Below are 13,410 nucleotides of genomic sequence, written 5' to 3'. Positions count from 1 at the left end.
ACAGGGTCCATCGTTGTTCGAATGTGCTGTGTGTACGAGGAGGCAAGAGCCTTCTCCTCACCCCCATAAATTGAAAGGAGTCTTCAAACTCTTCCACCGGGTACATCTTGACCCTGAAGAACTTTAGGCCAACGATCAGGCTGATGATGCTCTGAACGACCAGGGGACTCTGCTCTTTCTGCCGCAGCTCCTTCAGCTCCGTCATGAACTTCTTCCTCACCGCCTGGAACCTGGCCAGATTTAGGGAACACGTGGCAGAGGGGGGTACCATGAGCTCATCATTGAACCCTGAAGCTACGAATGTTGCTCTCGAGCGAGCCAACTCAACTCGGTTCGTGTAAGCGGCTGTTAATTCTGCCGGAGTCACCACCACAACTTGTACCACCAGCTACATAAACTGGACTTTAACAACCCCTTTTTCATAGGACAACCGAGCCGTACTGGATCCGTGCCAAGCCAGGCCAGCTTGGCTCAGGAAGCACGAGGTTGTTTTAAAAGCAGAGTCGTACCGATGGCCTCACACGCAATGGACACGTCGAGACGCACGTAGTTCAATGAACTGACGTCACACGCAATGGATGTATTATCACCGCCGCTTGGCCCCAAGCAAGGTTCAGATGTTTTTGGAGGTCCAGCGTGGCATTGTTTGGTTCTGGCTCAACTTTGAAAAAAGCCAGTGGAAAACCACCCATTACTGTAAGGGGTCCTGCGTCGACTTGCAGCCAGTGATAAAGGAGTCGAACACTCTTTAAGGAGTAAACAATTGTGTGGCAGTGCTATAGCACAAATCCCAAATCACGTGCAAGTTAAAAGTTAGATCTGTCCGGGTGGTATGGTGGCAAGAGTGCTCAACTCACAATGGAAGGCTGGGATTCAAACCTTGGTCAGAGGGTTAACTCAGGCTAGTATCCCACTGGACTCAATTCAAAAGTTCATATTACCGTGAGAAATCAGCAGTGGTTTATCCTATGGAGAGACTGGACTATCACAGGAATGTGACATTTTCTCCCCCGGGGCTCAGAGCTACTGACAGATGTGAGCTAAACCCGAATTTTTGTAAGGCAGGGAGACACTCTGGCTTAATGCTGGCTTTCTGTTGTTGCGTTATGCACACCTTACATATTACAGTATGAGATACTTTGCAACTTTGGAGAATTGCAGTTTGAATGCCAGCGGAGTGTTCTGCAGGTGAGCGAGCGACACTTACTTTGATTGTGCTAGAACGCCAATCACCTCCGCATAGAGGTCTGCGACAATGTGCAAATTCGCAGTGTTCGGTCCATTGTACCTGCAGCGGCAGCGGGGATGTCACCGTCAGTGGACAATTCACCCGAACATAAAAAAAACAATAAAACGCACCACCACCAGAAGCAAGTTTCTCTAAAATCCTATTCCCACGCGCTTCATTTCGACATTTTAAACACAACCGAAGTGTTTATTCACTGTGATTTCACACCTTTTACGTTGCAGTAATATTATTGTGCAGTTTTTTTTAAAGCTATAATTGAACTTGTGAGGAGTGTCAAGGTATTTTGTTTTACCCTTAGGCTTCACAAGCATTCCATATCCATGGTGGAATGTGCTTAAATCGACTTTGGACCACATAATATGGCCAGCTGCTTGCCAGGAACAATTATCCAAATATGGGCAAAATGTTACGTTATTAGTTGGATGTTAGTTTTACCATGTGTTCCTTACATTAATCAAACACTCTGCCCAACGACTCATATTGAACTAGCTATGCATGTATACTTGAGTTTACCATTATAAAACACTTATGAAAAAAATATTCAGTACAATTATTCCGTACATGACATTTTTAGCCAAGTTAATCATAATTATACTCTAATAATAATAATCCTGTGCATGCATATGCCGCTTGCTTAACAGCCTCCGCACCTCAAAGCTCCTTGCGTCACATCCCATCTCAAACATTCTAAGGGGAGCCCCCATTTCCAGCTGTGCCTGTGCAGTACAAGTTGGCTCAGCACTGACCTGCTGGTGGGAATTAGTCTGCCGGTAAGGGGCGATGATTGCCATGTGTAATCCCAATTGAGTAAGTTGTAGTCCGTATACCTATACTGATATACATCTGATAAGTTGCAGATGCTTTAAGAGAGCTGTCGTTCAAATAGCTACGCTGAACTAATGCGAGGTTCAATTTGAAAACCAATTTTTACGCATTCATCACGCGTGATAATGCAACGACAGTCATGATAAGTTTGCGATGTTGAAAATAAAGTGGAGCTCTTCGTATGGATTTGCCTGTACTATTATTTTCTCATCCTCCATACTTCGTCACACGCATAGTTCAACACAGCGAAACAATAACAACTGCATGTGATTGCCTGGGCGCGGTCTCACATTCGGTGCACTGACTCAACCGATTTAGATCAAGCATAGACTAAAGCTCAAACATTGAGGCAAAACAACATCCTAAGGAGGTGCACGAAGTTCAATATGTAAGCCCCCTTTGCTGACAGACACGCAATGTAACTGGTTGCAAAAATATTATTAATTACGTGGTTACACTTGCTGTCAGGAGAATGTGCATGATGTCGGCAAGACTTACCCTTCTTTGGGTTTAAAGTGCTTAAAAGCTAAGTTAATCACATCTTGCAGCAACGAATCTGGAACAGGGTGGACAGGAATCTGCAAAGTAAACAAAGTGACATTACATTATAAACTGGAAATATTGCCAAATGCTCCAGGCACAGTTTATGCCTCGCCCCATCTGACCTTAAAAGAACGTTTGCCGGCAGCATTCTCAAAGTAATTATGAGCCGTGTGCCTATTTTAAATAGGCGATTTGACTTTTAAAACGCAGTGATTTCAAAAGTCCCAAAAGAGGCCGAGGAAATCTGGACAGTAAAGGTAACCGTGAGCGAACCATCATGTTTAAAAAATGGAATGCCTAAAGCTCTTTTGTAAGTGTTATTCGAGTAATCACAATCACCACCACCACCATCAGCCATGATCTATCTACTGCTGAATAAAGTGCCTCTTAAGCCATTCCCATCTCTAACTACTTCATATGTTTAACCTCTTTTGAACTGTACATAGCCAACCTTGCTAATCGGAGGTGCTCCTTATTTCGATTTCCGACTAAAATAAACCTCTATCAGTTTCCACCTCCGATTAGCACGGTTCGCTATGTATGGTGCGAAAGAACTTCAACGTACATAAATACATATTGTTAACGCTACCGATAATGTGGTATGGGCAGGTGTCTCTGTAGTTAGAGTGCTTCACATAGCATCGGACGGTTGGGAGTTCAAATGCCAGTGAGGGGTCCCCTCAGGCCAACATTGCTTTGGTGGATGATAAAATAATAAACGAGATTTGAAGTTTTTGTGACTGCAGGGATCCATACTATTTGGTTCTTTCGGAAAAGTCACGTAGGTATAAAATAAATTAAATTAAATCACGACGTTTCGGGCGCAACACAAGCGTCCGTCATCAGGTGGGACAACCACAGCAAGAAACAATTGCTGATTGCTGTGGTTGTCTCACCTGATGATGGACACTTGTGTTGCGCCCGAAACGTTGTGATTTAATTCATTTTAACTTTACCGACAGAACAAAAGAGTAATAGCCAACTCACAGGAAGTCAACAGTGGTCATGAGCACTGCCCCAATCCTAGTTTTAGTGGAGACAGTTTGACTTTACGAGACATGAATGAGTTGTAATCTTTAATTGGTTGGATTAGCTGAAAATTGCATTTTTAAAGCCACTAGGTAATTTTCTACGGGGAATTGCTGAAGTCGTGATGCTAGCTGTAAAAATGTTGAGTGAAGCGCTCTGCTTAATTGCCACCCTTAAATTCCTCTTTACCACATGCAGTCACCAAGTGTTACGTCCTCATCGGTGCCTTATTTTCCATAAATTCCCCACATCAAATGTAAAACTTGTACTATTATCAACCTCAATTAGGACAAACTTCGGCAAGGTGAACGTTGACAAACGGATAATGACATTACTGTTGCGCGTCACTGAGATATTCAACGTCCATACAAAGAAAATCAATAAGGACAATTTATGATGTCGGTCATACATCGTGGAAACTAATTAGCCTCCAAATTTCCCAACACTTCGCCAAAGTGAATTATTTCAGATAAAAATGCTAGATCACAGCATTTCAAATTACCAATGCTCTTCGAGACAAAAACACCCCACCACATTACTCCTCGATGACACTGGCTGGGGAACCATAAACCGCATTAAGAACATCAACAGGCCAATGCACACATCTCCTTCATGAATGGAAATTTAATGACAAGCCACAGTGCAATTGTGACTTGTGTCTCTATGGGTTTACTATAAAGTTCAGAAAGATATATAGAGACACATAATGACCACATCGAGATACACAGAGACCCATAGAGATACATTTAAGACCATCCACAGTCGTGTGACTGTGGCCATGCAACCCAAACTAGGAACCATTAAGTAAACCAGTGTAGTTTTCACTCCTTCAACAGAGAAATAGCAAAACTACACAAACTCTCTGTCTCTCCTGAAGCCCTCTCGTGGCTATCAAACCTCGACATTGGCATTAGCTCCTGAACGTAATTCCATACACAAGTGTAGAAATGCTATTCATCATAATCTGGGTTTTCAAACAAAATTATTTAATACAAGGTCCAAAGTATGCAACACAATTCATGTCTTGTCTTCACTGTATCTGTGGGGTTCTCAAGAAAAATATACTTTTTTATGATGCCCTGCCCCATCAATTGTTTTACGTGTGCATTGTAACACTTCCCCAACTACAGTTGAAAAGCTCCCCTCAATCGGCAGCGGGGGTTCATGATAACGCTCATAAAAAATATTCAATATAAGTAAAATCTTTCACGTAGATTTGTGTTGGTATGGTGGAATAACCCGACAGAAAACAGGCTAAATTTATCAATGGGTTACTCGTTAAGTAGGCAAAAAAAAAACAATCAGCCTTTTCGGCCACGGTGATGACGCCACACGCCAGGCGATAAAATCACGCTTCACGTCATGATGCTTCCTTGTTTACATCAGTCAAGAGAAAACTTTGGACTAGAAGCCGTCTCTCCATGGTACGAAACGACCAAACCACCGTGTGTGCTAAATTACATCATGAATATGTGAATCATTCAGACAATGCATTCTGCATGTATGTCTATTGGAAGAGATGGAAGAGTGGACCATGGGTTAATAATGGGAACACTCATATATTTTTTATTAAATAACTAGCTTTACTACCCGGCTTCGCCCGAGACTTGGATTCTAGTCTTGGATTAATACAGGGCCTACTGCATTATTGCGCCCGCCCGCCCCCCAAAATACAAAAGTAAATTTTTATACTTTTTGCATTGTGTAGTCTGGAAGCTACCCACATGCCAAATTTCAAGTTTGTTGCATTTCGGGAAGTATCCTAAGCATTTCGAACAGACACACATTCACAAATTTCCCTTTTATATATATAGAAGTTATATCTTTGCCATTTAAAGTTTTAGTTAAACGCAAAATGACAATATAAATGCTTTATATTGTGGCACGAGGCCAGCCTCTACTAACGAGTCTAATAGACTCTGGTAGTCTAATAGACCCTGGTGTTTTGGAGAATGCATTTGCTTTGGTTATTTAAATTCTGGTTTATACTGTGTGCACTGACCTTGACGTAATAAGTACTGTATCCATCTGAAACATTACAGTTCTATCTTATCTTATCTAGATTTGCAAAGCGCCTTTTCCTCGGCACTTTAGAGCAATTATAAAATTGTATACAAGATGATAATTATTTGAAATAAAAAATTGGGTTATTGAAAGTGGTGGTGTAGTTCGAGTGATGGTAGAACAGGAGAGAGTGAAACAAGAGGGCTTGGGATAGGCATGGCCGTATCTTGGGGTGGAGGCGGGGGGGGGGAGGCGACGGAAAGTTGGGGCGCGGGAAAGTAATGAGGCATTGCACTGGGAAGACAAAGGGGGTCGGGGCCAGGGATGGGAGCAGTGCCACTGCGAGTGGAGTAGGCTGCCACTAATAGGTGACAAAGCCTTTGCCGTTGCAGCACCAACGTTTTTGAACAACAACAACCTTGTTACCTCCCTTAACATCGTAAATCTTCCTTAAAAAAAATATCCCGAAGCAGAAGATTAGCGCTGAGATACCGCAGTCGCTTTTGCAATGCGATTTGTAACTTTGATCCTTACCCGTGTATCGATAGTTCAATGTTAATGTGGCATTTTATTGAGGGAGTACTGCTGTGCGGGGTTATCTTGGTGTGGTCTGGGACTAGATTTGAAGTTTTCGTGACTGCAGGGATCCATACTCTTTGGTTCTTTCGGTAAAGTCACATAGGTATAAAATAAAACTAAATAAATTAAATTACATTTAATTAAATCACATTTAATTTATTTTGTTTTATTTTATACCTACGTGACTTTACCGAAAGAACCAAAGAGTATGGTCTGGGACTTTTTTAGTTGTTTTGCTGCCTTACCCAAGCTTGATAAATCGGACTGATAGGTTATGCATTTATACTTAGTGATTTGCTTAACTTTTCTCTATTTTGAACTCCTATTGTGTTTTTGTATTGTTTACTGTTGTAATTTGCTGACTTGCCCATAATGGACACCTGTCAAAGAGCTTCATACCTCATCGGATTCCTCCTGCAGTCTGAATAAAGATTATGATTCTGAATTAAAAATAGACATGTCAATGCTTAAAAATGCAACAGTTGCCTACTGGCAAAAACAAGATTTGTAAATTTTTGGAAAAATATATTCCTGGGTCTTTCGGAAAAGTCACGTAGATAGGTTCAAATAAAATAACAAAAAAATAACAAAAAACGACGACGTTTCGATCACAACACAACAAAAAACTACGACGTTTCGATCGCAACACAAGCGGTCGTCTTCAGGAAGAACCTATCGACGTGGCTTTACCAGAGGACCCAAGAATATGAATTCCTGCAGCCACGAAAGTCAAGATTTTGGAAGAATGTATGTGGAAATTAATCATTGCTTAAGGATCGGCTCATAATGCATACACATTAAAGAGACGCTCATTAAGTTCACATTTCCAAACCAAACATAGCATGTTTGTTATGAAAATAAGACTTTTTAAAATAAAATTTCCCAAAGAGAAAACGCATACAGAAGGGAATACAATCCATCTGCCAATCCATAATCATGACGGGTTTTTTGCCTTTACAATATTTAAAATTCTCTCCATTTACAAAAAAATATATATCCTTTTTTTATCCGGTAGAACTTCACTGAGTCACCAGACTTTCAGGATGGTCCTCCATTTGGTTCTTTAGCAAATTCGTTTGTGGATTAATAAAGATGTTTTTCTTTTTTCCCCAAATGTATTCCAATCGCACGACTGGCATCTAGTTTGGCAGCCTATCCTCTAACCCCCTCCCTGCCACTACCACCGCCATGTGTTTTGAAAATCTCGCAGAAAGAGATTTCATGAAACTACTTCTCACATCTGTTCAAAGCGCCCTTTTGTATCCGCACAATAGAAGGTGCATATTCCCTCCCGCACACCACGCGCACCGACCTTGAAACTTAAATGTTAATTCACGTGACGATAAAATGGCATTTTTTTCAGAGCTACAACTTTTGCAAATTAAGTAAAATCCTAAGATTAACGAGATGACATTTTGCGTGCAGTCGACGCTGACCAGGCTGCGTAGTCCATAACTCGCTACTCTTGAGAACCTGGATTAATCACAGGTGACTGCCCAGATTGAACCTCAAGGGGTCTCAGTGGTCGCGATTAAACGCTCTGCCTTGAGTCACAAAGCCACCCTTCCCTTCTTGCATATTCAGTGCATGCAAAGAAAGGTGGAGCCAACCAGAAAATACACGAACACGGGGGAATAGAACACAGCAGTACGGAACTGTACAGCATCTCGCAATTTGGCTGCATTTATATGCAACCGCATTGCGAGATGCTGTACAGAGATAGTTGATACGTTGAAGTTTCTAGAGAAAAACAGACAGATGGAAAAAGAAAAGAACGTTCTTGAGGCTGGATTTCAATGGAGTCATTAGAAAGGATGACTCATGAAAAGGAGTTCCAGATTATTGGGGTCAGCAGAGGAGAATGAGCAATATCCCACTGAGTGAAAGTTGACTGGGGGCTTTAGAGAAATGGTTGGTTGCTGGAGCAGAGAGTACATGGAAGGGAGTAGAGTAAGATGAGTGGGAAGAGGTAGGCAGGAGCAAGTCCATGGGGGATATTGAATATGGTGAGAGGGATCATAAATTTGATCTGGGATTGAATTGGGAGCCAGCGAAACGACTGGAGCACTGGGGTGATGTGGTCTTTTTATATCCTCCCTGTGCCCTATCACGATTCTATTCTTGTTCGCTTCTGGCTCCCTTTGTTGTTGTTATTGTAACGTTCTGATTGTTGTTGTAACATTCGGACCTCATGCCCTTACTGGACATTTGTGAAAAAGAGCTTCATAGTTTATCGGATTCCTTCAGTACAAATCAATATTCTGATACTGGAACAAGCTGCCCCTACACGTCAATCAGACTCACAGTCTATTTTTCATTCTTTCCTTAAACTCTCTACTTAATTTCCCTCCCTTACCCATCATTAACACCATCATCATCATCATCCCCTTTACCAACTTCCCGACCCATTCATCATCACTCGCTCATCATTAACCACTAATTGTCACTTTCATCATCGTTCATTTCACACAATCATATTCATGCAACTACCATCCTTCTCATCGACTCGTCTCATCTCATCACACACTTCTGCTCTACAAATAGCTGACTCTTTGTTCAGCGCCTTGGTTAAAGCATCATATAAGTTAAAAAATAAGATAGGATTTTCGATGCGAAAACACATGGTGCATTCATAACTCTAAATGGGGTGGAAAAGCGGACTGCACCTGCTTGAGGACTTCAATCAACACAAGGCAGAAGATGAAGTCGATCGCCAGCTCGCGTTTCTCCATCACGGGGTCCCGCTCTCGTGAAGGCTCTTCCCTGCAAACACGGTAACAAAGCAAGCACTGCAGGGCGCGCTCGGATGTCAACACGGGGCTTAGCGTACTCAGACAAGTGGCACACCAGCCGTGCCTTTGATAATTAACTTGACGCAGAGGCACTCGGAGGCTCGCGTGTAAACACATACTGGCCTCCGCACAACACAAGCCAGGGCGAAGCTTGTCCGCATTCAGTCACGCAGACTGTTGGAGGGAGAGCCATCAGCGAGCGCCTATTAAGGCCAAAATATGCACTTTTAAATCTAAATTAAAAACTCATTTCTATAGAACTGCTTTTCGTGTTTAGTTTGTTGTCCTTAACCCGCATCTCCGATTAGCATGGTTGGCTGCGCATGGTGCAAAACAAGTTCAGCATACGTACATACACAGAACATCACACGAGAAGGTGGTGTGGCCAGAACTGTGCCTGGCCCCCTCTTTCTCTACGGTACTAAGGTTGGTGGCCCAGGAGAGGCTTACGTCAAGTTCAGACATCAGTTGCTAATGGTCTTGTGCATGAATCAATACCAGTTTGTTGAGATTACAATGCAGTGCGAGCATCACAACCTCACGGTTTATACACACAGGCATGCAGGTGAATGTGAGTATTCTCGCACGTACGCGTGTACACAGAAATACCTACTTGAATGCAGTATATAGTACTGTACGGCACTGAACAATATGAGGGCCTGTATAATGATAGATATGTAATAATTTCTCTAATTTTGTACAATTCAATGTCAGGTGAGACTGCAAACATTGGAATGATTGAGTTACTGTGTGTAAATGGAAATTATAAATATATTACCAATATACTGTAGAATATTGTTTGCATCGTATACACATGTACTATACAAACAACGCAATAATGCAACTTTTCACATCGAAGAATAAGATGCATCAACTGTTCCAATTTGAGCATTAATTAAATCAAATCAGGTCCATTCTCAAGAGAAGATAATCTGTGCTCATCTCTGTTGAGAGCTAAGCCAGAGGGTTGAAACATTCACATTCCCATGGCAGGGACCAGTTTGTCAACTTGAAAACCAACACGCTTGAAGGAATTGGCAAAATTTATTTTTAAAAATTATTCCGGAGACTATGCTGTGTGTGCCGCATGTAGTAAATGTCGCAAGAATTCTATATGAGCGGCATAAGAGCATCCCTGAGCTATTGATATTTTATGTCCAGTCGAGGCATTAGATGATGCAGTCGGGGGGGGGGGGTTGCGAAGATAACTTTGACTTTCACCGTGTAAAGCATTGATTTTTCTGTCCTGAGACTTCTCAACCAAAACTGATGTGTGGAGGGGGGTGGGGGGTTAGCTGGAGGCATTCAGTTATCTCCCCTCACATTTGTATGTAGTTTAGTTGACCGCTCCACTGGATTTATGGCTCAACCACATTGCTCGCGCATCCACCAATGCAATCCTTGGCTGCCTCGTCTTCCCATTGCGGATGTTCATTGCTCGGTACATATTTGCATGCCAAGCTGACGTATTGCACGTAGCCTGGTATGCTGCACACCAAGCATGTGGCAATAACAGCCGCCATTCACTGTTAAGTGGTGAATGTGTCAGGCTAGGTGCGCACTTTGAAGCCAAGCCGAGTTAACATTGCCCAGCACGAGGTTATAAGAAACCGGGTGTTACAGATGTAGTGTCGTTGGTATGAGTACCGTTGTGTAGAGACAGTACCCTGTGGGTGGTACTGTAGGGGCGGAGCCTCTCCCCGGACACCGGATGGGCATACCAGGGGAGGCTGGGTAAATAGGAAGGGGCACGTGACGAGAGGTGGTGTGGACGGGGGTGTCAGGGTTGAGGAACACGTGAGGTTTGCTCTGAACCCTCACGAAGGATCGGGAAAAGATGCGTGGCCAAAGGCGGGGCCTGGCCACGCCGTAAAGATAAAAGCCGAGCCCCGGGGGGGCATTGGGGTCGATGCTGCTGGAAGAAACCATCGTCAGCGGCGGGTCTTCGGGTCTCTGGGTGCCGCGCACGTGGACCAGGAGCGCGTTGGCTGACCCGGTCCGGTTTGTAGTTGCCCATCCAGAATGTAAATAGCCATCTACTCCAAGTGTATATAGCTAAGTGTAGGAACGGTGGGTTACCACCTAATGTTGTTATTCCGTTAAGGGTTATGTGATGTTAGTTAATAAACTGCATTGCCTCCAAGTTCTAGTGTGCGCCTGATTGGACCCACTACACAGGTGAAAACAGCTCGATTTTTTAAGTAAAGTCAAAGTGGACCACAAACGTAGGTTTTCGTGGGTGCACTGTATAAGCTCTCTCCCGACGTGTTTCTGGGTAGTAATTCGGGTCCTCCTCATTCAGGAACTGAATTCAGTTTGAGCTCGCAGCAAAAATTCAATTCAAAAATTCAATTCTGAAATTAAATTCGTGTCCTTCGGGATATGAATTCAGCTGAAGCTCGCAGCAAAAATGCAATTCAATTAAAAAACTAAATTCAGAAATGCAATTCAGGCCCTTCTCCTTCAGGATCTGAATTCAGTTGAAGCTCGCAGCTAAAATTGTATTCAATTCAAAATTTCAATTCAAAAATGCAATTCGGGTCCTCCTTCAGGAACTGAACACAGTTGAGACGTGCAGGAAAATTTTCATAAAAAAATGTAATTCGAGTCCTTCTCCTTCAGGAACTGAATTCAGTTGAAGCTTGCAGCAAAAAGAAGCTGCCGGCACACGGAGAGCGAAAACGTCAGACACCGTATGCCAAGACAATAAAGGGGATTTATAACCTAAAAAAAAAACGAAGCGCTCAAGTCAAAGTGTCTCCCTGCTCCATCAAGCAATGGCGTAAGCATTCATCTGCAATGGCGGACCCTGGCTCAGTGACCGAAACTCCACATTCTGATGGCTGGGGCCAGCAGTGTCTCCATGGGACAAGCAGTGTTGCCATTCCACATTGGGGGCACTTACTTTATCTGAACCTGGAAGGATTACAGATCGGGTCAACCCCCAACTAGGATTTGAACTTGGAACCTGTAAGACTCATATCCCAAAGGCACACACTGACACACACACAGACAATGTACTGATACACACACACACTGATGCACTGGCTTATGTATGTTGAACTTATTTCGCACCGTACGTAGCCAACCGTGATAACCGGAGGTGCGGGGGAAGGACAACAATCTAAACAAACAGACAAAACTATTCTAAAGGAATGGACTGTCCATAATCGAGGTGTTAAACTGAAATGAGCCGCACTTACTCCTCAGTTCTCAGGACTCACCCTTTGGATTTTGTGCTGGAGCGTGGTCGATAGCTGTGTGCGCCATCCTCGCACGCGATCTGCCGCCGGTACCAGTCGAAGAGCGTGCGCAGCAGGGAGGGCAGGCAGTACTCGGCCACTGCGCTCAGCGAGCTTATGAGCTGCCGTCAGTGACACAACAACAACGGTGACAAGCTGGTTAACACGTGCTTTCTGCATCATGCTACTTACTATCTGTAAAAGAATTCGGTGAATGAGAGCACTTGCCTTACCGAAGCAAACGGATTATTGATGAAACAATAAGAAACAATAAGAAAAGGTAATAAAACAGCAGGTGTTAAGATCTTCCAACACCAAATAGATAAAAACTTGATTTGAAGCTTTCGTGACTGCAGGAATTACTCTTTGGTTCTTTTGGTAAAGTCACGTAGAAAATTTAAAGTCACGTACAAACTTTACCAAAAGAACCAAAGAGTCATTCCTACAGTCACGAATGCTTCAAATCAAGTTTGAACCACCTCTACGGGGAGGATTTAAGTTTGTTTTCTCTCTCTCTGTGTGTCTGTTTGTCAAATTTCACACTTAACTTCTAATTTAGCAATCTCTGGAGAACGCAATCAACCAGGCTATGCGTTAACTGTGTGTTAACCGACTTTCTGTATTGCATTGCAATACATTTCCAAAAAATTGCTAAGTTTTTTTCTCAAACTGCCTATTTCTCTCTATAAAATTTACCAGGCTCTCATATGTCCATTCGCTCTTTCTCTCCCCCAGCCGCTTTGGGTGGATTTCCACACAGCTCTATCATTGACATGCTAATTTCTCTGCTCCAGCAGACCCACCTCTCTCTCTGCCCCCTCTCTATTTAAGGCCTCGGCACACAGGCGTTGGGTCTCTGTTTGTCTATTTTGTGTCTCTCTCTATGTGTCTGTGTTGTCTCTCTTTGTTTGTATGTATGTCTGTCTGTGTGTCTCCGTGTCTGTGTTTTGTCTCTCTCTCAAATTTAGCAATCTTTGGAAGAACGTAATCAACCAGGCGAGGTGCTGACTTGTGTTGGCCGACTCTCTATGCTGTATTGCACGTAAGCCTTATACTGACCCCCAAAGCAGGGGCCTGAAACAAAATAACAAGAGCAGCAATTTTTCTTAGAATTCGGTAAAAAAAAAACAACCCTCAATATATCAAG

At 43.0% G+C, this 13,410-nt stretch overlaps 1 protein-coding gene across 7 annotated transcripts in view; it reads right to left on the bottom strand.

The window, feature by feature from the left end:
- The window catches only part of LOC133342866 (protein furry homolog-like), a 138,631-nt gene that overhangs the window by 99,958 nt on the left and 25,263 nt on the right, over window positions 1-13,410 (bottom strand). For all 7 annotated transcript variants that reach the window (XR_009755191.1, XM_061552215.1, XM_061552216.1 and 4 more), the window contains exons 3-7: window positions 12,246-12,385; window positions 8,896-8,992; window positions 2,573-2,652; window positions 1,208-1,288; window positions 62-230 (exon numbers count right to left, since the gene is read on the bottom strand). Coding sequence is in view for 6 of the 7 variants with exons in the window: in XM_061552215.1 (XP_061408199.1) it covers window positions 62-230; window positions 1,208-1,288; window positions 2,573-2,652; window positions 8,896-8,992; window positions 12,246-12,385 (567 nt within the window). In the remaining variant the exon portion in view is untranslated. The remainder of the gene's footprint in view (window positions 1-61; window positions 231-1,207; window positions 1,289-2,572; window positions 2,653-8,895; window positions 8,993-12,245; window positions 12,386-13,410) is intronic.

Source organism: Lethenteron reissneri, chromosome 16 (genome assembly GCF_015708825.2).
Source record: "Lethenteron reissneri isolate LAM-NWPU_2019-01 chromosome 16, ASM1570882v1, whole genome shotgun sequence".
Taxonomy (NCBI): domain Eukaryota; kingdom Metazoa; phylum Chordata; class Hyperoartia; order Petromyzontiformes; family Petromyzontidae; genus Lethenteron; species Lethenteron reissneri.
This window is presented reverse-complemented; position numbering and strand designations above follow the sequence as displayed.